This window comes from Cygnus atratus, chromosome 8 (assembly GCF_013377495.2).
Source record: "Cygnus atratus isolate AKBS03 ecotype Queensland, Australia chromosome 8, CAtr_DNAZoo_HiC_assembly, whole genome shotgun sequence".
Classification (NCBI taxonomy): Eukaryota; Metazoa; Chordata; class Aves; order Anseriformes; family Anatidae; genus Cygnus; species Cygnus atratus.
The window spans coordinates 25,616,106-25,643,567 of NC_066369.1; the positions used below are offsets into that span (position 1 = coordinate 25,616,106).

At 41.3% G+C, this 27,462-nt stretch overlaps 1 protein-coding gene across 2 annotated transcripts in view; it reads left to right on the forward strand.

The window, feature by feature from the left end:
• Positions 1-1,105: 1,105 nt before the first annotated feature.
• The window catches only part of ELAVL4 (ELAV like RNA binding protein 4), a 59,730-nt gene continuing 33,373 nt past the window's right edge, over positions 1,106-27,462 (forward strand). Inside the window, exons 1-2 of one of the 2 annotated variants that reach the window (XM_035537657.1) lie at positions 1,106-1,229; positions 20,237-20,477. In XM_035537657.1, the coding sequence (XP_035393550.1) occupies positions 1,221-1,229; positions 20,237-20,477 (250 nt within the window). In that variant the 5' untranslated portion in view covers positions 1,106-1,220. Of the gene's footprint in view, positions 1,230-1,867; positions 2,009-20,236; positions 20,478-27,462 lie in introns of those variants that run through there. The other variant, XM_050712232.1, reaches the window with a different exon arrangement.

A 27,462-nucleotide genomic window follows, 5' to 3' on the forward strand; every position in this document is an offset into this window, starting at 1 on the left:
AAGAAATTTAAAATGTACAGAATGTCAGTTCTGAGCCGAACGGTTCTGAGGGCATATTTGTATGTTAAAAAAATAAAACTTCTAGAACAGAGATTATCTGATTACATATTTTTGCAAGTGTGTTTGTAAGTGGGTTTTCTTTCTCTAGGAAAGAGAGCTCGGTGGGATTATAACATGGCCCATCCTAGCTTCCTCAGCATCTAGCTCCTAGGCTTAAAAAACGCTTGCAGTAATACTGAATTTTTAAGAACCATCTCTAGCTGTGAGACGGATGCCTAAGCGATGAAATTAAATGTTTCCTACGCACTGGTAGTGCGGTACCGGCGGCTGTAGTGGAGGTGAACGTAAAGGCACGGTTAGTTGTGACGAGAGGGTGCAATGCCGGTTAGTTTGGCCACCGGGTGCCTGAGGAGAACAACTCCGGGTCGGGAGGGGGGAAGAAACGAACGGGTCGCGGTGTGCGGGATCGGCGATGAGCCCGGGCAGGGCTGCGGGATCGCAGCCGGGGGCCCAAGTTGCACTTTGTCAGCAGCAGCCGGCCGAGGGCGAGCCCGTATTGTTCGGCCGGGCGCCTTTCCCTCAGCCTGGGGGCGCGGTGCCGGGAGCGGGGGGGGGCGGGCGAGAAGGCACCGTTGGGGTGCCCCGGGCTGAGGGGCCGAGGCTGCCGGGCCGCTCCACGCCGCGGGCAGCGCCCACCCGCTCCGGGGGGGGGGGCACGCGGTGCCCGGGCGGGGCGGGCCGGGCCGGGCCGCGAGGCGGCGGGGGCCGAGGGCCGGCGCTCGGCTCCCTTCATGCGGGCCCGGAGCGGCTGAGGCGCGGGGCGCGGGCGCTGTGGCGCGGGGGGTCAGGGAAACCATGGGCGCTGTCAATCTGGCGGCGGCCGCTTTCAATAGCACCTGATGTTGCGGCGCCTCCCCGCGCGGCGGCGGCCAATGAGCGCGCGGGCGCCGCTGACAGATGGTGCCATAAAGGGGCGCGGCGCGGGGCCGCCGGCAGGCAGCGCCAGCAGCGGGAGCGCGGCCCTGGCCGTCCCTGCCCGCCCGCTCCGCACCCGCGCCCGCTCCGCGCCCCCGCGCTCCGGCTCCGCTCGCGTCCTCGCGCCGCACACGCGCTGTGCGTGGTGGATCTCTAACAAACACCAATAAAAATCAGTTCCCTGAAACCTTAGCCAGTCTGTAGAAGAGTTGAAGCCTTTCAAGACCCAATATTTGCCATTAAGAATGGTTATGGTAGGTATTGGTAGATTTAAGCTTGATCGTAGCGGTTTGCTCTAGAGGTAGCTGTAGAGGCTAACATACAGATTTCCCCAAATCTGCATCATTCTCCGTCTGTGTTTTCACATGGGTTTGGCTTGCTGCTGCTGTGTTTGTACATGATCTCTCCCTTTTTTTTCCCCCCCCTCTCTCTCTCTCCTCTCCTCTCTCCCCCTCCCTCCCTTTCATATTTAATGTGTGCGTGTCCTTTAATAAAGGATGTACTCGGTCGTTTTAAGGTAATTGTGGCTTCTCCCAGAATAAAGAGAAAAGCTCGTTTCTGTTGCGAGGCTGGTATGTGGCTAACCGAAATGCAGAAGGAAGAAGAGGCTTTTTTTTATAAGGGGCGGGGGGGGAGTTAATTTCCACATTGACATTTTGGAGATACAAATGCGGAGCAAAATCCTTGGGGGGGGGAGGAGAAGAAAGGGGGGGGGAAGCCTCAAGATTGGTAATTTTCTTTTGGTGGACTGCGCAATAGGTATGGTAATCTTAAAAGCGAGTGATTTATATGAGCTTCAGTAAATGCTGCATATTGTATTTCAAAGAGTTTCCTGTCATGACCTCATAAAAAGAGGAGGAGGCTTGTGTGTGTTGCAGCGCCTAGTATATGTCGATTTTGTTGCATCGCTGGGCAGCCGCGCTGTAAGAAGGAATGTCAGCTTTTACATAACGCTCTCTTTGCTTCCGACTCGGTGAGGGGCTGTGAGGGTCCATCTTGGTGAGCACAGATGGAGTGGAATGGCTTGAAGATGGTAAGTGAGCGCGGCCGGCCGGCTCGGGGGCTCCTTTGTCCGGGGTGGCGGTGGCGGCGGTGGGGCTCGAACCGCCCCGGCCCCGCCGCGCTGCGCTCACCGCCCGCGGGAGATGCGCGGCCGCGGAGCAAGGAGGCAGGGAGGGAGCGAGCCCCGTCGCGATGGCACCGGCCGGGCCCCTCCGTCACCGCCACCATCACCGCTGCCACCGCCACCACCGCTCCTGCGGGGCCCCGGCCGGCGGCGGGCGCGGACCCCGCGGTGAGGCGCAGGTAGCGCGGGGGCTTGGGGGGGGGGTGCAAGGAGGATGGGGGGGCTCTTTTTTGTTGTTGTATTTTTTTTCGTGATTTTTTTTCCTCAGTATGCCGGGAAGGAGCCCGGAGGCATTTCTGTGAAAATAGTATTTCTATTTTTAGACCGCTCCGACCCGCTCGCTTCGCTCTTTTGTGCTCGGCTTCCCCCCGCGGAGCGTGCGCGCAATATGGGCACGGGCAGGGCAGGGGCAGCGGCGGGGGCAGCACCGCTCGGGGATGGGGGGAGGCGGGGGGCACCGCCCGCACGATGCCCCCCCCACCCCTCCCCGGTCCCCTCCGGTCCCCCCATCCCCCCCGCCCCGGGTACCCGGTGTGAGCGGGGAACAAAGCGGCGGCCTTCTCCCATTCTTACAGGATTGTCTTTGTCTAGCTGCTTGTTGTGATGGGTGTAAAACAAATAAGATTAGACTGAGCAGCCGAACTGAAAGCGATAGCTGGGAGGAAAAGCCAATGAAAGGTTGCCGGGGAAACGAGCATAGGGGAAGCTGAGTGGGGGAGCAGGTGGCAATCATGTGGGAATACTGCAAACAGTGTAAAAAAAAAAAATCTTTAAAAAAAAAAAAAAAAGCAGGGGCTACCTCGATTATCTTTGCTGTTCTTTGTGGCAGTCACAACTTTAATTATTCTTTATAAATAGGTGTTAATTACATTTCTGGCTCAGGCTTACAGCGATTTCTAGAAATCTGTTTTTAAGCATCTGTTCTCTCTCTGCAAAAGAGGGGTATCTTTTTTTTCCCCCTTTTTTTCCCCTCTTCCCTGCTGTGAAATTGTACGTGCAAAAAATGGCAAGGAATCCTGTGAGGCAGTATAAAAAAAAATGTAAATTATATTGAATGAAGTTGACAGAGGTATAATAGTGAACTCCCACAGCTGATAGCTTCTGCAAATCATTTCTTAGAATTTTCCAGCAAATGTCCCTATGAGAACAGTAGGTAGAATGAATTTACCCTAAGCAGTGATTTTGTGTTAAGTGATATTGGTATTTTTACAAAATCAGATGGTTATACGGCAGAATAATCAGTTCAGGGGAGTTCACCATATCCTACGGTTTATGTGCTGAGTGGAATTTACGAAAATAACGAGATTATTTTCCTCTTCGTCTCCAGCCCCACCTTTAGCCACCAATGTCTATTCTCCATCTGCTGTAGCAATACCCACTTTCAATGGCAGGCTCCTTGTGGCAACTTTACTTCTTAAACTGCAGCCGAATATTTAGCTAATTGTGTTGGTCTCATTGTGGTGGCAAACAATGTGAAATAGCAGAAGTGCATCTTTAAGGGAGGCTATTGGTGCTGAAGTGTTAAAAAAATCGTAGTAGACTAGTAAGTGATAGACGGTAGCGTAAAAGATATAAAAATGTGGTTGCCCAGAAAATGCTCATCTATCACACATCAGGAGGCACGAGAGAAGCAAAGCAAGAACACAGAACACGCCTTTCTTTCTGTCTTCACGTTTCCAGATATCTTTTTTACTTTTTTCATTTCTCTCATGCATGATTACTCCAAATGCAAATCAGAGCAGGGATGTTAGTGCTTGGTTTAAATAGGAATGAAAAGAAAACAAATCCCCCTTCTAATTTGCTTTGTTTTATGTATAGCTTCTGCTGCAGTCTTGCCTGTAAAGAAGTAGCTGAATGGCCCTCTGAAAACTGCACTGCTTGACAATGTAAAGGGGAGAAAAATCTTCAGGGTGTGTGCAAGTGTGAAATTGTGTGCTTTATAGTCTGTGCATGTGCACAGATATATTCTGATATGTATAACAGTTGTACGTGAGAGTACAAATGATTTTCTTCCATTCGAAACAGAGGTACTGTGTTCTAAATCTGTTAACTTAGTCATGACAATAAATAAGGGTGCCTTTTATTATACACAGCTGCATTGTTTGCCTTAAGAGTCATCAGCTAGTAGTTACATTTTCATTTTCTGTTCAATTTGGTATTTTTACAAAGATTTAAAAATAATGTAATCCTTGTTTTATGGCGCACGTGTTCCTGCCCCGATCTTCCTCTTTTCTTTGTTTTAAGAAGATATTAATGAATACAGCCTGCCTGTACATGGTGACATTCTCTTCTTGCATGTAAGAGATTGCATTGTAGAGCCTCCTATAGAAAAAAAGACATTAAGTTGGTGAAATTAATAGCTAGATAGCTTGGAATACCAAAGAAAGATTAAAACATAAAGCCTTTTTTTAGATAAAAAGGTAAAGGAAGTGTAGCTGTCTTTAGACATGGTATATTTTAAATATTGTTGTCTTGGTGAACAACTAGTCAGGATGAAATTTACAATTAGATATTAATGCAATGTGAATCCCAGCCCTCAGTTTAAAATCCTGTCTCTATGTACTTTGCTAATCAAGTTCCCATGTTAGATGCAGAGATGCCTCTCCACTGTTGACTGGCTTGGTTGCCTCCTTTGCTTCTTTAATAATTTTGTCTTTTTGAGCTCTCTGAAAGTGAGCCTGAGCTGTTGTGACAAAGGGTGGTTACACTGAATTAGAAGGGGTATATTTAAAAATCCCATTTGAATGGGTTTGGAATAGTCTTCCTCATCTTTATTTGGTCCTGTTAAATATTTTGACTCTATTGAGAGAAAATCCAAATGGATCAACCTTACATATATTTAATGCATTGTTTTTGAAATATCTTCTAGGTTAGTGATTTTTTTTCTTTAATTATTTTTCATCAACCTTTCTACGTGGTGTGCTGCGAATGTATTAATTAAATGCAGGTTATTTTGTGTGTAATTGTCATACTGTTGGTACATAATCTGGAGCCACTCTACACCCCAAGGCTTTTTCAAAAGAAATAGTCTGCTCGCATCCCACGTTCTGGCAGGGGAATTGGTTGTTTTCTTTGGGAACTTGCACTTTTAAAATATTTCAGCAAGAACCCCAGGCAAGAAATGGACAGTGGCAGAGAGGATATTAGAGCAGAGAGGGAGAGAGATGCTGATAACTTGACAAATCCACTTTTCTGTTTCGGCAATCTGCGTCCACTAGACAACTAATTTACATGCCTGGACACATTAAAATGTACATTTGTTTGTCTGTGGGACAGCTGACTGGATACACTTGGATGCACTGGCAAATACTGCATTGCAGTATTTTTTTCAATGTCATTGGGGTTTGGGGGGAGAAGTGGGCGCAAACAGTCTTCTTGCGACTGAGATGATGATAAAAAGCATGGCACCTTTGTAACCGATGGGCCAGATTCTGCAAAATTTGCTAATCCGTGGTGGGAAGTCACCCCTCCCCCATTGCACTCCTCTCTCCCTCGTTCTTTCTCTTCTTCTTTCCGAGCAGGATGGAGGAAGAGATGAGTGTGCATGGATCTTGTGTGTGTGTTCATGCATGTGCATCTTCCCCTCGCATCTGAGTGGATGCTAAAGAAAATACTGGGATTGGGATGAGAATGGAAAGGGCACTACCGTAAGGTAATACTCTTGAATTGTGCGTGTAAATGTCCGGTTACCGAAAGCGTAGGACTTCTGAGTAACTCAGACAGCAGGACACATTTTTCCTTTTGTAGAGAATTTTGTGAAGAGTAGGGTAACGTGTCAATTCAACAAGTAAAATAGATTTAACCGTAATAAAATCGGTATCTAATGCGGACTTAGCTTTTGCATTTAAGTACATTTAACCATTTGAGATGATGTAGAGCGAAGATGATGGAGAAATGGCCGTTCAGATCCTATTTGCTTGCTCTTTTTCTTTCCCTCAAACGATCCATCTTTACTTGTTAAAATACTGGAATATTTTAGGTATAGGGGGCTTTTGTAGGTCACTAGTTTTACAGCAAGAAGAAAGGAGGGAGAAAAGGTCTCAATGTGTCAGAGGCAGTAATTGTCTAAAATTAGCCATCTAGAAAAGGAAGGGAAGGCTTGGAGGAAAGAATGAGGCACAAATATGTGAAACTGCACTCTGCTAGTCAGGGAGATAATGAGTGATAAATCTGAACTGGTGCAGTGGTGTGATGCCCATTAATTTCTCAGAACCTTGACTTTGCAGGTTTGTTACTTACTTTGTTCACACCTTTAATTATAACCAGTTTTGGATGATAGCTTGGGGCACTGAAGATGAGACCTTTTGTTTGTTGTTTACTTATTTGAGTATTCAGACAATTTGCAATAGTGTTGGAACATCACTAAGAAATCAAATACTTTCAGATGAGATTATAATAAGAATGCAATTAATTTTTGCAACTACCTAACGCTATCTCATTGGTAGCAGTTACATTGCTTGCATGTATTCATTAAGAACTAGCTCAAGAGCACTGGTGTTAGGTTCATCTTTATTTTCGGTAATGGTAATCCATGTTTTTCCTAACAGTTTTGGGTCTCCTAATGCATTATCGCTGCTTTAGGGCCCCATAAAGTAGAGAGGAGGAAGCTGAGCATCTTACCTATTGTTCTACCCTTGATTGTGTCTTACGTGAGGACTTTCTCCTTCAATGAAGAAAATCTGTAAAAGTCAGGAAATGCTGTGAACCAGCAACAAATCCTTAATTAAATGGGAAGTAAAAACAGAATATTAAGAAAAAACACTTAAGGGGAAAAAGATGGCTAAACCTTTGTGTGTCCTTTCTGGAAATGGGTTAGTTGCATGATAAAATGCGAGCCTGGCGTTGACAATATTTAGAGTCGTGATGTATATAAGATGCTGTAGTACGCCTTTGTTGCTAAGGCACACACAATTGCGTCAGCAGTGCTGTTGTGATGGGAAATTATGCGTCCTTGAATTCTAAAAAATACTTTTCCTTAGGTTCATTTATTTTCTTAATACTAAATTCATTTTTATTGGTATGAAGTCTCTTATGTTACAGTTGGTGTTTTTCCCAACGCAGGGATCGTGCGCCAGCGTTTTTTAGGATGGGGGCTGTGGAGTGTTCCACTTCTGAGCATCCAGAAGTCCTGGAGGTAAAGGCAATGCGATGTTTGTTTCAGAGCAGATGCAAATGAATACTGGAAGTTGCTCTGTAATCCAGTGCTTCAGGAAGGTTCTTTGCGTAACAGGTTTCTGCCCACCTCGGTGCCCTTTGGTGTTGGCAGAAAGCACTGGTGCCACTGGAGCCCTTCCAGTAGTGCCAGTCCTTCCTACCCCACTGCTCCATCATGCGCCTGGGTGCACTGGCTGAGCTGTGGAAGGGAAACCAATGGCTCCCTCTGGGTCTCATGTCCAAAGGGACACTTGGTGAGGACATTGTCCTGTGTAGAGACCGAAAAAGATGGGAAGGTCACTGCACTGCACCTGGGCCCCATGCGCCAGCTTGTGATTGCATGCATGCTCGGTTGGAGGAGCTGATGGCTATTCTGTATTCGCTCCCAGGTTGAGTGCTCCTTAAAAGCTTTTGTAGGTACATGAGGGATGAAGGAAGCTTGTCCTCTTATTTTTCCTTCCCTTATGAATCTTTCATAATTGCGTACTTGAAAACTGGCGAAGACGACAATACTCACAATTCATAATTTAAGCTGGATCTGACTCATCCCATAGTGTTGTGTGCGGCTGCCCAATGAGAGTGTGGAATTCCAGGAGCCGACTGTCACGTTATCTCTTGCGGTGCAGATGAGTACAGTTACCAGAAGTCCACATTTTTCTACGGCTATTAAAAGCGAAACTGGTATTTGACTCAGTTATCATTAGGCTAAAGTTTCGTGGAAGATTTCACATTGGGGATTTTTTTTGTTTAATAAACAGATTAATTTAAACTCTAGATGTGCGCTATGTACTTACAGCGGGTAGGAAGTGAACCTATTCATAGCAGTTCAGGTTCGAGAGGTTCATGGTAAAAACCACGCAGGCAAAATACTAATAGGCTTCTTTGAGTTGAATACTGAATTGTGGGGAGGAGGCTGTGCCTGTTCTCCGTCCTTTGGAGCTGATGTGGTGTGGGCTCCATAGACTTCAGCAATTCCGTGCTTGGTCATACAGAATTCACCACTGTACGGGGTTAACCCATGTTTAAGCTCCTACACCGTGGTGAAATGTTAACACATTCTGCATTTGGGAGCAGAGATTTGGGGATATGTAGTTCCTCACTTGATAGAAGGGTTTGCAAACATGTTTATCATCTGCTGTCCTTGTATTCACCTTCTCCTGCTGGTATACCTGGAGCTTGAGATGGTGGTCAGTGGCTCTTTGCTCTACGGCGTGCAGAAGAGCTGGTGGGCACAGACTCACCCCTTTTATTTCTGCAGAGCAGAAGGCGCAGTCACGATGCTGTGGAAGTAATAATGCATGTAAACAAATACTCCTTAAATAAAAATAGTTCTAATACCGCTCCCTGTGTATCTTTGTTCCAAATGAAGTTACTGGCAGTAGATGAGTAGGGGGAAGTTGATTTTTAGCAGAAAGCGTGAACGCTGGAAATTCTTCCTAATGTGCGTGTGCCAGCTATTCTGTAGCAATATTGCTGTTGATTTCCTTCCTGTAAGAGCAGCTGTTCAGGGAATTTATCTCTTTGCTTGATGCAGAGGGTCCTGAAAAATGCAGTGTGCAACTGCTGTGGTGGTTGTGGCCATTTTTAGTGTGGCCACCGATGGAAGGTAGCGCCATGATCCAGCACAGTAGCGTATTGTTCTTTAGCCTAACTGGGCCAGGACAAAATTACCATTTTCTCTATTTCGTGTGCTCTGTGAGAGATTCCGGAGTGCACTTCAGAATTTGACATTGTGTTTGATAATTTATAGAGTACAGTTTATATTTAACTGTAGACACACTAATCCAGGAAAAAGAGTAGTGTATTTTTAGAATCCTTTTCTATTGTCTCTGCTTGTCATTACCCAACTACTGAAAGAAGCGTTCATAAATGTAGATGCTCACTGGGATAGAAATTGAGTTTAATTTCCATGATTAGTCTTTGCTATTTGTAAAAATCGAATGTTATTTGTGTGGTGGTATTTGGTTATCAAGAAGCTTTACAGCCATTTTGGCAGGAGCCAGTGTGTTTCCTTCCCTTCAGAGGCTTCCACCCCAGAGCAGACTGTGGCACCTAGACTGAATGCCCCAGCAACCAGAGATGCTTAGGTGATTTTTTTGCTTTAATAATGACACAAGGTCATATCTTCTGTCATTGTCTTGAGCTTTCCTTCTTTGAGGCGAAACACTGGACTGGATCCAGCTCTAAAGAAGCTTTAAGTCTGGTGAATATTGAAAGGGAAAACTAAACAATGGAAATGGCATTAGCGTAGTTACTTTGATTTTTTGTTTTTCTGTATTTTGAAGCACTTGAGTAAGATGTTCTGTGTTTGGGATATTAAGATGCTTCTGCCTAATTATCTTAACACTGCTGCCATTTTTTAATGGTTACCTCTTGCCCTCTGAGCAAAATGTAGTGTATGGGGTTTGAGTTACTATTTTGTGGTAACCTGGGACCTGCCCTGCCCATGAGCAGGGGCTAAGGCTGGCAGGGCTGCTGGCAGGGGGTGTTAACCTACTCACATCATAACCAGGACTGCTAACCATGGGCCCAGTCCTTTATTTTAAGAGGAGCTCTGAAAGATTTTTTGGATGTGTTGGTGTCTAGGGTATACTTGTTTATTGGAGTAAGGATTTGGTGAACTTGAATACGAATTTATTTGGTTTGGCCTGGGATGTGTGTCTTATTTCAAACACTGTTTCTGTCTAGGATAAACCATTAGGAAGGGTCTTTTAGCCTGACCTGTGACAGATGAGTATGTCCTTGATATTTTGTCCTTTACTGATGAATAATGCATTATTAAACTGTGGGTAATGGTCTTTGATCTCAGCATAGGTACTTTTCTGCATGAGATCTAATTCAAATATTATTGATATTTGCCCCTTCCATACATTAACTTATTTTAAGCCATTGTGTAAATACTTGGTGATACCATCCAAGTAAATGTCTACCTCTGTATATTAGAAGGTCATTTCTTATCACTCCTCCCCCAGAAATTTCTCAAATTCTCAAATTTTCTGTTTATGACCCTAAAGATAGGGATGGACATATTACTTTGGAGTAATTCATTGTAACTTTGTCTACCAGAGTATGTTACAGAAGAAAGAATCCCTGTTTTTCACAAAAATATTATTCCTGTAAGCAACATCAGTGTGGTGCAGGGCTGTAGACTTGCAGGTGAATTGCAGAAAAGCTGTAAATTTCATTTTTATTGCTAGTCCAGTTCAGTTCAAGAGAAGGTGAGAAAATGTTACTTAGCAGTAAGCTAACAATTCTGATGAAGGGGATGGAAATTCCTGGGTTTCGCTAAATCCTGTTTTGGGGTCTGTCTCTTAGACGTGCAAGCAGCAGTGTCCATAGAGATGTTGTTGCCAGCAGTTGAGATGTACACATGTTGATTAGTGTTTCCTAATTGCATTTACCAGTGTGCCTTCATTAAGGTCCTGTTGAGGACAGAGCCTAAAATACCTTGGTTGTGGTGTGTGTCTTGCGAAGCTATGAATTTCTGCATAATATAAGCACTTCTTTTTTGCATGAAAAATGTATGGACAACACTTAAAAAAAAAAAAGGCGTGTATATATGGCTTAGAAGCTGAAATCCTACTGCAGTGAACATTAATGATTCTTAAATTACTTAAGGGCTTTTGAAAATTATAGCTTTTGTTTCCAGAACTTTGCTAGTAATAACAGCAGTGGGGGGTTGGATGTTCCTGGGTTTCATGGAGAGCCTGCTCTGGCCTGCTTTGCCTTGGCTTCTGGTAAGTAGACTTCTGTAGTTAATCTTGATCCGGTAGCATGGTTGTACAGTATGGCTTGTAATACAGTTTTCACTGTCTAAACTTTCAGGTTGCAAATGATTCTAGAGTATTTTCTTAAAGGGAAAAACAAAGTGGAATTGTGACAGGTCTACAGCAGCTGAAGACTTGCAGCTGTCTGCTTATTGCACTTACATATACGTACCCGTGGGAATCTGTGCATGAGTACACAATATGACGCACACATTCCCAGGTTGATAATATAGTTCAGATATAGATCAGCAACATGCAACTCGGTAATATGGTCAGTAAACTAAACAAGTAGGTGGTGATTAGGAAACAAAACTGCAAGCTGAAATAAAATCTAGAAAGCAAGAAAAACTATAGAAAGATATTCTTAATCTACATTCCTTTTGCTTCAGTGTATTTTTAGGTTTTATCTCCTTCACACTGAAAAGCTGTTTCAGGTGTTTGTCTCTGGCATGCTCTTGTATTATTACTATTATGTAGTACTGAGGTTTTTGAGAACCTCTCCAATCTTTCAGGGTTTGTCTCATACTGAATGTTTTTGGCTTTATCACCCTGCTAACACAGATACTTAAATACAGTTTTTGTTTGTCCCTCTTGAAAAAGAGATGACTAGGCAGTCAGGTGGAGACCTCTTGCCTTTGTGGCATCTGTCTGATAAAATGCTGTCCATGGTGGAAAAAGATGCTTTCATCAAACTTTGGCTTGTAGCATCAATCAAAGAAATATCTCATCTTACTGTTGAGATTGTTTCTGTTTTTCTTCAAATCCCTTTGGCCTTTGTATGCATCTTGAAAGAATAAGTAGTAGCTCCTGATTTAGGTTTAAAAAAAGCTAGGAGGGAATAAGGAATGATACAGAATGATAAAATAAATAAAATAGACCCTTGTGAAACTTTTGGTGTGAGTGGTCTGACACAAATTTAGCAGAAATAAGATTGAAGAAATAAACATTTCTTCAGAAGGCAGAGCCGGACTGCATTGCCTAACCCTAGAGACATGAGTGGGCAGGAGCCATTGGTGGCCCTGTCCTGGCACGGAAGTAGGACAGCCCCCTGTCACCACCTTTGTTCAGGTCCATGGTGTGGGGGGACAAGAAATCACAAGGGGCTTTGACCTGAGCTGATGGTGAGGCCCATTGAGTAGGCCGGGGATGTGTCCATTTTCCTCTCTGGGTGTTGTCTGTGACTCCTTTCTCCAAAGCCGCATGCCAGAGCTGCAGCTGAGTACTGTGAAATCAAGGCTGCATTCTCCTATATTTTCATATGTAAATCAAGTTTAATGACAGAAATGATTACAAGCAAATTCCAGTGAAACCAGTCTAAATAAAGAAGCTTTAAGTGACAGGCTTACAAGAAGTTGGTTTGCCTTAGTGAAAGGACTTAGTTTGGTGCAGGGGTAGTAGGCAACTTCTGTGACCATTGCCTGTTACTCTAGTTAGTTTTTCCATTTTACTTTCCCTTAGTGCTGATAGAACAGATTCCTTCAGTTGGAAGGGACCTACAAAGGTAAAGTCCAACTGCCTGATTGCTTTAGGGCTGTCGAGCACACTTGGTGTAGACTTCCCTAGATGTTTGGAGAACACTGAAGAATAGAGCCAGACAGTGCTGAGGTTTATGGGATGCATGGCTTCTTCGTAGTCATCTCAACGAGCGAAGAAGCTGGAAACAGCAATGAAGCCTGGTAGCAGTTCATAAAGAACAACAAATACTGTGAGTTGAGGTAATACATATGGTAAATCTGTAACAATATTCTGCTGCTGGAATAACGTGTATGTCCATACAAATGTGCATTTTATTGTGCTTCCCAGAAATCACTGCACATGAACTGCTTACCCATACACTGCTCTCCATTTCCATGTGTTTTCTGTAGGCTTGGGGAGGACTGAACTGCAGTACCCTAACTGTAGTGCTCCCCTCTCCATTTCTTAGCCCCAGAATACCTGTAGCAAGAGACCGTACAAAGTATGTGATGTTTTTTTACTATCGTAGTGGTTATTGGACATGGAGTTCTGAGCATGGCTTCCTCTAATTGCACCTTAGCTATTGATGAAATGTTTGAGTTACTTTACCTTTTTTCTTTAACCTAGTCCCTTCTGTCATTGAAATCAAGTCTACAACTGTTGATCCCATACTTCATTGGAACAGAAAACTTTTTTGAGTTTCAGTTAAATGTGATTTAGTGCATCATAATGCTGTTTTGCCTTTTCCAAAGTTTTGAAGAAAGGTAACCCTACGGCTAGGTCAGGTTTGTGCATAGGCTGTTACACTTCTAGAGCTGTCACAGCTTGTGATATGACTTCAGTGGTCTGCTTTCCTCTGGTTTGTCGTCCTTTTGTTTTTACCTTCTGCAAAACTTGAAATAAAAATAACAGGGTTTGCCTTTCTAGTTCTTCTTGTGCTGCTGCAGTGAAAGTCCCTGCCATGCCTACCCATTTCTATAGTATCCAGCATGACTTGATGCTGGTATCGGTTCTATCCTTCAGGCATTGCTGTGATAATAAGTAATATTGCCAATAAACTTTACATTCATTGTGCTGCAAATTGGGGACAAAATATTTTGTTTCAGCATATTCATGCAAAAGCATATAATGGACTAGATCAAGATAAGTTGAGCTATTAATTTTCTCATTTATTTGAACTGAAAATAGTTTCTTAAAATGAATGCATTTGTTGTTCTCCATTTGGATCACTTGCGTGCTCTGTACAATTATCAGGGCACCCAATAAATGTGAACTTACTAAAAACATTTGAACACCATTATTTCAACTGGAGCGTAGTGCACTCTGAAACAGATTTTTGTAAGGCTGTAGCCTTGGTGCCAGAGCTGGTGACTGCTCACTTTGAGCTGAGACTTTCAGCTATATCTATATTTAAGATATTTAATGACTTCCCCTGGAAAGGAGGGAAAGATACAGCATGTAAAAGTGTATATGAGTGGGGAGTATGTCAAAATATGGAGGGTTTGATAATGAATCATTTCTGGGATATTGGATTTGCCTTCAGGCAGATTTGCTCAAAAGCTTCATTTTCCTTCTGTATTTCATGTTCATGATGTATTTATTAGGTAAATAATAGCAAAGCCTAGTTGTGTGGTACATAAGCTTTAATAAAAATGTAATTGACAGTGAAATTTGACAGTTACGTTAGAAGAAAATCTGTACTGGAGCTGCACACAGCATCATCTGCCTCTCTGAAGGTCAGTTTTGACGGAAGCACTTAACGTGCCTGCAAGGTTCAGGTGCACCAATTGCTTGCTCCTGCTGGAGTTGAGGCTTTCAACCAATGAATAGTTAAAAATCACTATTTTTGAACACTCCGGTGGGAAGAGATGATCTGTCCTGAAGATCTTACCATCCAGCAAAAATCAGCAAAAACACAGGAGATAGGCTTAATCCCACTGAAGTGAGAAGTGGCAGCATTAAACTGGGGCAGGGGCATACAGCTGCTGGTCAAGGGGTCAAGGGGCATTATCTTGCAGGTCTTTGTTCCATGTGATACCTATGGGTCAGTCTTACGGGAATAGCTGTGTCAAAGACAAGTGTGGGAGCAGATGGGAGGCCTGTGGCTGGATTTCTAGGGCAGCTCCTACAATTGGGCCTTTCCCACCTGCAGAAAAGATGTGGGACCCAGATTTCTGCACCATCCTGACTTCCTTGCGCTCACAAGAGATGCTGAGTCTTTTTTTTAAAAAAAAAAAACACTGTTTATTTTGTTGGAGAGGTTTTGTTTGTTTTTCCTTTTGTCATCCTTATTCAGGAGATGGCTATGGGACCTCTGCCATGGCACCATTTGTTTTCCCATGTAAAAGCAAACAACTTGCAATGCTAATTAAAGAGCTTTTTTAGATAAAGTAAGAGCTTTGCATTATTTATCTAAATTCTTTTTTATGGGAGAATGTTCTGAGTTTGTTCATTAATGAACACTTAGAAATAATATAAAATTAGACCTCATGAATTGTTCATGAGGTATAATTTACCATGATCATTTTTCTTGGCATTTAGGTGCTGTGAACAGTTTATTATTCATAGATAACATTTCTGACTTATGTGGACAGCTCCATTTTAAGGACTCCTGAATCCTTCATAGACTTAGGAATTTTATTCATTTTGTTGTGTTTTTTAGGAAGACTCTGTTTCAGATACGTCTCTTTGGTGCCTATACATATACTTCTTTTTAAGATTCCTAATCGCTGCCGGATTTTCTTCCCCCTCTCAAATTCATTTCTCTTCATTGTGGAAAATGGGCAGCAGAGCATATGTAACTCAGATAACAAGAAAGGGTGTTAAATTATTTGCTGAATGCAAGCTTCTCACAGTGTATGTATGTGACAGTTTTTCAGTCCAACGTGCAGATCTTCTTTTAGACTACTGAGAACAAATCTTGTAAATATACAACATGTATATTTACATTTATGGAGCCATTGGCTATTGCTTATGCATGCAATAGGAAGATAAGACTGTCTTAATCAGTCTGTGGGTAGTTTTCTAAATGATTCATTAACTGTGCTTTGTAATGGTAGATGGATGTCACACATTTACTGTAATAGCAACTGAAGATTAATGTCAGTTATTGTGGCTTGTTTAAGCATTGTAATAGTTTTGTTTATACATACAGGTATTTGCATTATTGTTGGAGCTAATACTTGAGCAGGAATAAATTGAAATTAATTGAATTAAGTGGAAAAAGTATATAAAGATATGGCGGAAGTATTTCTGAAACATTATTTGGAATGTAGGAGTTGCTATAATGGGTATTTGTTGCTGATGTTTTGTAGGAGGGGTTATATGAAGCCTTTTGGTAAGCAGTGTTTTGCAAAACACTGGCAAAGCTTATGCTGTCTTCCTGAGCAGCAAAGCTTTTCTTTGTGAAATCTGTCAAACCAAAATACCTTCTCCTTGGTGGCTGCATTACCATACTGAGAAAAGTAGTACACCAAGAAGCGATTTTTACAAGCAGCAGTGTGATGAAACATATCCACAATTTGAGATACGGGTTGCCTTTGCTTAACTGACAAAATCAGTCTTGAAATTACTTTTAATCTGTGACTTAGGCATAATAATAGTAATAACATTACGAAGATGGAATATTCAAATATTGGTGCTTAAATTATCGGTGTCTAAAAACAGCAACTAATTTATTTTTCTTCAAAGATAGTGTTAACCTGTATATAGAAAATGTTGCAGCACTGGAAGTCTGGCAAAAAAAAAAAAATGAAGGAAAAGAAAACCTGTGATACTATATCACTAACAAATACACATCAGTATACATTTGTTCTGCAGTATTTCAAGACCAGTAGTAGCTACCTAAATTAGGTTTGAGAAGGGCTACAAAATAATGAAAACACTGCCAATTTTATATAGCATATGTAGAGGTGTAATACTAATCTACAAGGAATAATAGTGTATTTTATACTTTAAAAGTATATATTTTTGTGTTAAATTACTGTTCAGTTTCCATATTTGTTCTGTTAGTATCCAAACAAGCTCTTGATGAGCTGAAGGCTTTTTTTTATATTTATAGGCTCCTTTTATACTTTTTTGGAATATAATTGCAGCACAGTATTTTTTTTATAAAACAATAAAATAACGTTATTACCAGTAATTAAAGCATAATGAGAGTGAGCTCCTGGAAACTCCAGTATCAATTTCAGAAATGTCCATATTGTGATAAAAGTATTGAATTAACAATCTAAATCTTAGTGTTATAAATCAGAAAAAAGTGAACATGTTAAAATGTTAAAATCTACTCCCTGAATAAATAATGTAGTTATTCTTATGTAACGTGCTGACTGATGTGGGATCAACAACATCTTAATATTAACAATTATCAACCAACCATCAGTGTCCTTGTGAATGCATGTTGAACTCCGAACAGTTTGAGGTGGATGTGTAGGGGAGAAGACTGTGCTCAAAAAGGGGACTGGGACTTAACCTTTTTGTTACCATTAAGTCTTTACTAATATAAATCAGTATGTACTGCTGAAATAAGTATTACTCTTTTGAGACCACAAGAATTCATGCTCTGGTACTTACCAGTTTTTACGTAGAAATCACTATGCACAGACTTAAAAATTATTCAGTAAAAAAAATAAACACTTCTAATAAATCTTAATTTTTCTCTATCCAATATTTTTTCTTACATAGCAAATCAATTTTCAGTAACCTACAATCTTGTAATAATTTGAAGGTCAAATAATTGATTTTTTTTTCCTTTCTACTATTGAAAAATCTAATCTGGAAAACCTAGTTGGAGCTGAGTAAGAGTAATAAGGAAGAAAACCTGGTGCAACACAGGTTTATGCCAAGGTACTCAGAAGTATTATACTAGAATCTATTTGTTCAAGAACAGATTTCTCTTCAGCAGCTTACCTCTAATATTCAGTATTTGTTAAATATCTTAGTTAAATTGTATTTATTTGCATGGAGTGGAAGGTAACCATGCTTAAAATGCAACTAAAAAGTTTGCAAAACGCGTAAGTAGGACACCAGCCAGCTTTGAATTTTGTTTGCTTTAATATCTTTTTTTAAAAGATCATGGGGTTTTGTTTATTGTGGGAAACTGCACATAGCTTTTGTTCCTGTTGCTAATAATAGGTGATGTACCTTTCTCGTTGAATTGTGCTGAAGTCCTGCTTCTGCTGTAACTGAAACCAGGTACAGTATTTTGTTTGCTTTAGGTGCAGGACCAGTCCCCAAAATTAAAGTTTGTGTTGCTTTTATAATAGAAATGATCTAGTCAGATGACTTAAATACACAGCTGCAGTTAACCACATCAGCTGTCTTACTGTCACCTTCTGACTGTACCTTGTTAATTGTGAGGCTTTCACTGGCTAAGAGAATGGGGTTTGAACACAGACTCTAGGGGAAAATATGCACTGTCCTGGTGGAGCACCTAGCGTGGAAGCTAGTATATGAAATGGAGAATGGGTGAAAATTTGCTACAGCATATGAAATCACTTTCAGCCAAAAGGCAATGACAGCTTGGTGGTGGTGGTCAGCAGTGCAGGACAAGCCATAGTGCTGGAGCAGGCCTGGTCCTGTGTGGTGGCGGCCTCCATCTTCTGCTTGGCTCAAGGGAGGGATGCCAGGCTTCATCAGCACAAGGATGGTGCTCAGGGAAAACCTGGACTGGATTTCTTTTGTTTTAATTAAACTGATATGGTGTATATGAGCACACTGAGCAGTGCCTCACAGGGTGAGCGTTACCCTTAGTGTGAGGAGAACATACCCGGGCAGCAGGTTATTAGCGAGCTTAGGATTGGAGTTACTGTCCGCTGTAAGGCTAGGGATGCAGAGATCAAAAGATTATCTTCCAGATGGACTCCTGAGCTAAACAGATTTAGTAGCATCCAAAGCGCTTAGTATGTGTGAGTAAATACTTGTACGAAATCGGATTGGAAGAGGGAATGTGGCTAATAGCAGGTGAGATGGAAGGCCCTGAACACCGAGCGCGTGGGGTCGGTGCTGCCTCATGGAAGGTGTCGGCGGTGGTGTGTGGCTGGCCAAATCGGCAGTGCGCTTCTGACTCAGGCGTGCTGACTGCTTCCAGGAGGTTACTGTTCCTGGGGAATTCATATTCAAAATGATTTGGGTTTGTGGCTGAAGGCCTTTCTGTTGCTACACAATGTGGCAGGGTTTATTTTTTATTTGGAAATTGCTATACCAAGTAGGTAATCCTGGGCCAAATAAAAATAATAGTAATTCAAAACTTGTTTCCATTGATTAAAAAGGAGGGTTATTCTATAAATGAAGCTTTAAAGCAACACCAAAGCATTTCAACTTTAAAAAAAAAAAAAAAAAGAAAACCACCACTGACCATATAAGCTATTTAGAAACTTAACCGCTGTGATGCAGCTAATTTTAGAAGAGACTCCCCTGTTTTGGTGTCATCCCCCCCAAACTACAAGCCTAATTTGTTGCAATATGTACCTCCCTGGTTTTAAAAAAGAAAGCTAATTAAGTCATGAGTAATTACAATAATTACAGGATGAGATGAGCGTGAGGCTCAGTGTCGGTTGCTCTCCTCCGTGCCCATCCCCGCAGTGCACCTTCCTGTGGCTCCAGCCTGTACCGTTGTCTGTCTGTCCATTGTTGTCTGTCCGTCCCGTCCTAGGGATGGGCTTCAACAGATGCCAGTGCAGCTGCACTAGTGCCAATCTTACAGCAGACAGTGAAAGCTGCCATTTGCATTGCTTTGGTTCATTCACATCTGCGGCTGTGTCCTTCCGTGGGCAGCCCCAGACAGGCTGGGCACTGCGGTTGAGGCAGATACCTGGGCAGTGCCCAGGCTTTTGGCATTCTTCATCCACATCTCTGCAGCTTTGTGCTGTAGACTTTGGTTCTCTGTTCCGTACCCTGCAGACATCTGCACCCACGCGGCCGGGTGCACTGGTGAGAATGGGGCCACTGGCATGCATCTGCTTTGCTGGGATGGGTTCTTCCGTGATGTTTTAGAAAAATCTGAGTATAAATCTGAATATCTTTGAAAATCAGAGTTCTGTGTTTCAAGATAGAACTGCTTGTTAAAATTCCAGTCTGTGCCTGATAAGCTCTTTCTGATTAAACCTTTCTGGTTCCAGTAAATATCTAACAACCTTTGTATCTCCGAAGATTGCAAATCCAGGGCTTTATTATTTAAAGAGGTGTCAGTTCGTTAGTGAAAAAAATAACTGGAGAATATAGGTCATCAGTGGAACCAGTAAGTGTTATGTCTTGGGATGCTGAGTTTATTAACCAAAGGCAGTCCAAATGACGACACTTTGCAGATTGACTGTGCCTGGTTAATGTTGTTGTCATTGCACTCTGTGATACCGTTATTAAATAGGTAAAATATTTTACCTTTTCATATAGAGCCATACACTTACTTAATCTGATTTAATGGAACTATAATTTTAATTATGATTATTACCTTAAATTATAATTAAATTTATGTGGTTTAAATATACATTTGTGAAAATGGCTGTGTGATGAAAGCAGAAATCAGCTTTGCATTAACAAAAAAGAAGGGTTTTTTAAACTGCATCTTAGTATATGCTCACAGCCAAAGACTAGCATGACCTACTTTGCAACAATAACAGAGGAATCAAGCAGGGTTTTTTGTTGAAGTATCTAAATTGGCCATGAATGCTACCTACTCATTCGTTTGTAAGTATCTTTAAAAATAGCAATTGTATCTATGAAACTTAAGGCTTTTTTCTCTTTTCCTCTTATTTTGATTTAGATAATTAGCACCATGGAGCCTCAGGTGTCGAATGGCCCTACTTCCAATACAACCAATGGACCCTCCAGCAACAGTAGAAACTGCCCTTCCCCCATGCAGACGGGGGCTGCCACAGATGACAGCAAAACCAACCTCATAGTCAACTATTTACCCCAGAACATGACCCAGGAGGAGTTCAGGAGTCTCTTTGGGAGCATCGGTGAAATAGAATCCTGCAAGCTCGTGAGAGACAAAATCACAGGTAAGCTCTCGAGCATCGTTCACCTTCACATACATCAGGGTCAGTGAAACCCCAGTGCTCGTGTTACAAGTGCTTAGTGTGGGACTTACTGCAAATATCACGGTAAATTTCTTCATGTGGTAGGCCTTTAGTTTTCAGTGATATACGTTGGATCTAGAACAACTGTAGAAGAAGCCTTGTATTTCTGACCTGCGCACAGAAATGAGGGGAGGAACAAACATTACCAGTGTGCATGCATATAATGCTTCCCTATGCAGCTTCTTGCAGCGAAGCTCATACAGTAATACTGACTTCCTGATCCATCACAGGATGGCTAAGGTTGGAAGGGACCTCTGAAGATCTAGTCCAACCCCCCTGAATAAATAACACTTATCGTTACTTATTTTGTATTTAGCATTGACTCAGTTATAGGAACATAGTCTAAATTGCTTGAGCAAACTGACAGTTCATAATTTCGATTACTTCTTTTGAACCTTACCGTCCTTCATCAAATTTTTGCCTGTTAGCAACACTTCAAAGTCATGATGGTTCTTTGCGTCCCTCACAGCCCACTTACCATGCCTTTCTGGAGCAGCAGTGGTCTGTAGTTGGGGGCCACTGCTCTCAATTTCTTTTGGATGTTCGTGGATATTGGTTAATGAACTTAGAGTTGTTCCCTGAAGACACCTTAATTTGTGATGACCCCTTCCTGCATGACATGGCACCCATTTGTAGGTTTCTTCAGAATGAGAGAAGTTTCCCATTACAGATCTTCTCTCAAAGAGGAGAGAGTTGTCTGCACTGTCACTAAAGGTGTGGACAGGTGCCAGTGTGCTTAACCTGCTCTGTATCTTTGCTGCCACAACCAGGAATTCACTGATGCACGAGACAACAGCAGGATGAGCAATGACTTTTTATAGCTTGCTTTATAGGTTAGTTTTATAGGCTGTGTGTCTACTCACACTGTAGGTGGGGAACAGCTGAAATTTCACTGCTGTTCAGTGCATCACCAGTGTTATGTTTAGCACAAAGAAAAGCAGCAGCCTCGGGAAGGAAAGGGTTCCAGAACAAGAGCCATCTCTTAAGGATGCACTCTAGGCAGCTTGGGCATGCATTCTGTGGGAAAGGGGCACTGAGCAAAGATAAGGAATTTGAAAGCCAAGTCTTCATACCTACCTCTGTAACAGCCTGGCAGCTGTTTTATTGGCAGCATTAGGAAGATCTGCTTAGTGCTTTTAAACATGCAATGTTTCTTTTTTATTTACTTCCTGACATATAGCAATGTTCTTGTTTAACGCAAGGCACATAATAAATGGCAGTAGCCCCAGGGCAGCTCAAGTCCTCAGAAGTGTAGTCCAGCAGAGCTTTCTTCTTGCATGTTGACCATGATGTATCTATTTCAATATATCTTCTGATTGGGATGCAGCTTCGGGGGTATGGAAAAAAACAGATTGAAAAATGGACTTGACTTTTTATTTATTCTTTACTTCTTTGTGCTTAAAAGAAAAATCACTTAGTCTCCCTCTCCAAAAATTTCCATGTGAAGAGCTGAAGCTCTTCATTCTTACAAGCCTAGCTGACTCAATATCTCAGTATGACATACTACCCTTGATACCTACTACCAGACTAGTTTAGGTCCATATTTTTTTCTTTTCAGTTTGAATATGATCTTAGAAATTGAACCATAGGTTACTTCAGTTATTTCAGATGGAAGCGAACGACTAACCCTTGTCTGTAAAAGTCTAGTGTGCCTAGCCTGAATTTTGATCATGGCAGGTCCTATGTTTCAGTAGCTTTTTTCTTCCCATATGCCTTAAATTCATGGGGATTTACTTGAAATAAAACACCAAGACTTTATATATTCTGTGTTGTTCTCATGTAGAATTGGCAGCCTTTGTAAGTGGAACCATTACTTCATCTGCTAGGAACAGTGTTCTTCTTGTTCCGTTTTATCTCCGGGCTTTTGTCTCTGTATTCAAAGATGTGAGAAATTGGCTATATGATCTTATGGATGTATTCTTGGGTAGTTTCTGCCTATATTTCTTGTTTCCATACCAAGTGCATAAATGGTTATGATCAGTAAAATATTTCATAACTATTCTTTTAAAATAAAATATGCTTTGAGGTCACCACACCTAAATGATTTCAGAGCCTGCATGTTTTAAGTGATGCAAGCAGATAAGAACCAAACCAAGTTGGGGAAGGAGGAAAAAGGCTGTGATAATTGTCCTCCAAAGTCTCTGTGCCATTTATTTTTGCAAACAGAACTTAATCTGCTAAAGCTTCAGGCGTGTTATCAAGGTATTGGGCAACATTACTACATTTCAGGGTGTGTGTTCCTCACACTAAATTGGAGTTACTGAATTGAATGGAGTTGTCAGCCAGAAGCAGTTAATAATCTTCTGATGTTCTTAGAAAATCAGGAGCAATAAAATGGAAATGTACTGAGGTCATACCCAACTCATCTTTCAGGGTCATAATGTAAGTGAGGCTTATTGGATTTCATGTTTGTTTTTTTTGTGTTTTTTGGGGGTTGGTGCTGGCAAAGCATGGTAGCAGGCTGTTACAGGAATGACTACCTTTACAGGGTTCTTTGCTTCTTTTCCTTATTAAAAATCACTGCAGATTTATTTAAGTGAAGTTGTGTTGTAGAAAAAATAGCGTTCTTAAGCTATTTGAGCTGAAATGGTGGAGGTCTGAAACAATTAGTTTTGGTTTTGTCTGCTTTTGCATTTTTCATTGTTTGTTCAGAAATTCTTTTAATAAATCACAGCTAAGTGTGTGCTGTTTTGTGCTGCTAAACAAATGCTTCAGCATCTGTTTAGAGGCATAGAAAAGGTCACAGACCAAATCATCATGTTAAATAGCTAGCCTGGCAAAGCCATATTAGAAGAATCTTGAATATATTTCGGAGGCTGGACTGAATCGTTTGCGTGAACCAGTTAAATTCTGTATTCCCTGTACTGCTAAGCAAGTGTGCAGATTTTGTGAAATAATGTTTAGGCTCTCAAAATACTTTCTTCAAGGAGTTCAAAGTTAAACAAAGTCTGTTAAATATATAGGATCCCTTTGAGAGAATGTATGATCTGAACTGTTTTATTTTTCAAATGGATTAAACACTATATGTCGGCAGTAATCACCTGCTCCAAGTCTTTTTACAGGTCTTTTAGAACAGTAGCAGGGTTTTTTAAGAAAATTGATTCGTGATGTTACCCCTCGCTTTGGAAAGACACATGTTTAAACAAGCATATTCCTTTACTAAAAAAAATATGCTAATTTGGTAGTACACTGTACTGAGTTGAATAGGAATGACAGCTTCTAAGACAGCCTTTAATTTGGTATTCAAAACCAAAATTGTAAACTTCGGTTTTGTTTGGTACCTTCTCAGAACACGCAGGATATACAGTAGCATTTTTAAAAGATGCTAATGACTTGAAAGAGGAGATAGAAGTCAGGCATACATTTTAATTATGGGGGAGGGGCTGCAATAGAAAAATGTTTTTTCACTGCAGAGATTTTAAGGTAATGAGACAAGGAAAAACAGACTGAAGATAGTTGCCTTCATTTGGCAGGGGTGTTTAATAAAAGCAGAACTTGTGGTTGTAAAGTGTGCTTATTAAATTCTTCATTTACACTACCTAATTAATTCTAGCATTTTAAATTAACAGTGAAACTGGTCCCTGCTGTACCATTTCATAGCTACAGCATATTTCGTCCAACAACCCAGTTGTTCAGGTTTAATCAGCTGCTCTCAAAAAATGAGAAGAAGGAATTTGAGTTTTAGAAAAAACTAAATGACACAAACATTTTAGAACAGTTTTAGATGAAAGGAGATGACGTTACGGAGGAGGACTATGTCTTCAGATGGATGCGAGGCTCAGTGCTTACAAGTGACGTTAAACTGTATAGCACTGCAGATGCACTCCATTTCTTCTTTTGCCCAAAGAAAGCTAGTAATAAATCTCACTGACTTAAGCTGAGGAAGGGAACAGCTTGAATTCATTAGAAAATTTTCAGAGAAGAAATGCTGAGCTTCTGTTGTCAAAAGATTGAACAAAAGATATAGTCAGCACAGTGTCCATCAGAAGCATTGCGATCGCTGCTGGCCAAGTGCATTGTCATTGACTAAATTTGCAGGTGGGGAAAGAGGATGCATGTTATAAACTTAATTGATTTGGTGACCTGATCTGAGTGCTTTTGAATTATACTTTTGTTTCTATAGCTTACACAGAAACTTGTAGCCCCTGATTCTCAAATGAGCAGCATCTAAAAGTTTTGGATCTCAAATCTTTCATACCTTACAATGATCCAGGCACACTGTAAAGCAGAATATTTATTGATACAGGATTTCTGTGCATCACTTAACATATGACAGAGTTTGCATATTCCTGCTGTGTGGTGCAATTTGATGTTCTTTGCATGCATAATCAGGAACTTCATTGCTCTTCTCCCCAAAAAGCAACTGTTTTAAATGGTTCCTTTGAATTCCTTTATGATTATACACAGATCTACATCTTTCATTTTCATTTCAAGTAATTATGACAGGACTGATATAGACTTAGATTAAGATTGTAGTTCAGAAATAATGGTGGCATTGTAAATGTAATATAAATATTGATGATCCCGGTGAAAAGGCAGAAAAGACAAACAATGAGCTTAAAGCAGTAGCATCTGTGTTAGCATGTGATGGAAGAGAAAAACTACTGACTGCCTGTAGTCCTGTCTAGAAGTAATGGATTGTCCGTACCTTACTCTCTGGGTGTTGAACCACATCATCCAAAAACCAAAAGCTAACAAAATGTCGGAATGAGAAACAGTGCAGCATTGAGTGCAGGAGGAGTTCTCCGTGTGAGCAGTGTTCATTGTGTGCTTCTCCAGGCACCAGTCAATTCGTAGCCTGCAGTGGTGGTTGCTCTGCCTCTGCTCCCAGCAAGCTGAGTGTGCACCCATTCTGCTCCAGAAATACATCCATGAAGGGTGAAGCTGGTATCTTCTGTCCCTCTGCATTAAAAATTATTTCTTTCTAGCTCCATGTATAACAAGTGGCTTACCAACATGCACTAAGAGGTAAAAATCATGGCACAGATATTTATTTAATCAAGCGTAGGCAGTGAATGGTGCTGAACTGGTGGTTCTATCTGGAGTGTTCTGTTCAGAGGTTGAATATCTGGTCCCTTCTGAAATCTGGGACCTGTTTAAGCAGTCTTAATTTCAGCATCCAGAATCAGTGACTGTTTCTGAGAGCCTTGCCTGGAGGAGGTCTGTATCCTCAGGAGAAGCCATTAATTGGCACTGCAAACTGTGGCAGTGACCCTAGGAGGCAGGAGGGAAGAAAGCCAGGTATAATCATGTTGCCTAACAGTAAGGCTCTCCAGGAGGGAAGCTTTTGAGTCTGACAAAGTGTGCAGTAGCAGGAAAATGCTACTTAAACTTAGCAAACCAACTTCTAGTATTGGCCCACTGCTTGCAGCAGGCAACAGCTAATCTTTATTTCAATGTGAGATTTTGTTGTCTGATAGTGTAGATAGGAGAGAGGTCACAGTGCCTGTCTTTGGGTCAAGAGGGGACTCTGAAAGCTCCAAAAGCAAAATCATAATGAAAAGTTGCAAAGCAAAATCAGGATTAATGGTTAAATTTAACTCTATGAAAGAGACCTTGAGGTAATACAGTTCATTACAATAGGTAACAGATAGTGAAGTCCATATTTGAAAGCCCCAAGTTGAAAATTGCAGAGTTATTAGTAAAATTGTTTCTTTATCGTTGGGGGGAATATCTATTTTTTTCATTCAAAAGAAATAGTTCAGCTATTTATGTTCAGAAACTGCAAATAGAGCATTTATTCACTGAAAACTTCATGTACAAAGACCGTCAGTGTTTTATATAAGTTTCTTCTAAGGATTCAGTAAAAGGGCATACCAAAAATGTTTCCTGTTGGGAAGGAAAAATAGGTGTATGACCCATATGCAGATAAGTATAGCTCACTGTGAAACCCAGCATTAAGTTACCTGATCCTAAGTGACTAACTCTAATCTGGATATAAACTACTTTTACATTTGATGGCCTGTTCACTGGTGGTGCTCTGAAAGTTCCTTCCATTTTGAGATATTCCTGGTTCCAGCAGTTTTGCCCACTCAAAATTACATTAAACAGGATTATAGAATGTAGGGATTATGTTAGATAAGATTTATAAAATGTTTAGAAAGTATGTAAACTCATGCCTCATGACATAAGCCTGCCTAATATCAGGGTTTACGAGAGAAATACCTTGTAGAGGTAGTTTATTCCCTTGCTGTCTTGGAAGGGTTTTTTTATTAATTCTCTGAGGCAGTGATAACTAGTCACTGATCTCTGATCACTTATTTGGTACAGATCTTGTTAGGCTAGTCTGAGCATCAAAAGCAATTGCTTTGCTCCAGTGGTAGATGAGAACTAACAGAATCCTTCAGAGTAGAAAAACACATAGGTACTGTGGTGTTCACCGTTTACCAAGTGAATACAATTCTGGTGTTTGATTCAATTGGCATTTAAAGGCAATATTTAGTAGCACATGCACACAAAGTGTGGCTGGATATGAAATGCCTGTAAGTATTTTAATTTTCCTGTATTTCACTCCCTTGAAAGCACAGACTTGATATTTCCTGAAATACAGGGAGAAAAATAGATAGTGCTGGCTCTGCATATATATATATATGGGGTGGGTGTGTATACACACTAGAGTTCTTTTAGCTGGAAAATAATGCCAAATTCAGTGACTTACCTTAGGTTGTTCAGGAATTGACTTGCAGATTGGTCTCACTGTACTTCAGTAAATAAAGGAGACTTGTATGAGTGGTATTTTGAGTTGAATCCACAGTCAAAATGCAATGAGGAAGGAGTGGTCAGATAGAGTAGTGTAACTGCAGCTGAAAATCAAGTGCCCAGAAAACCAGAGGTCTTGCAATAATGTGTTCTAGCACTGAAAAAGGAAAAGTCTTTCCATGAATCAGATGGAATACAGAGCATGCTG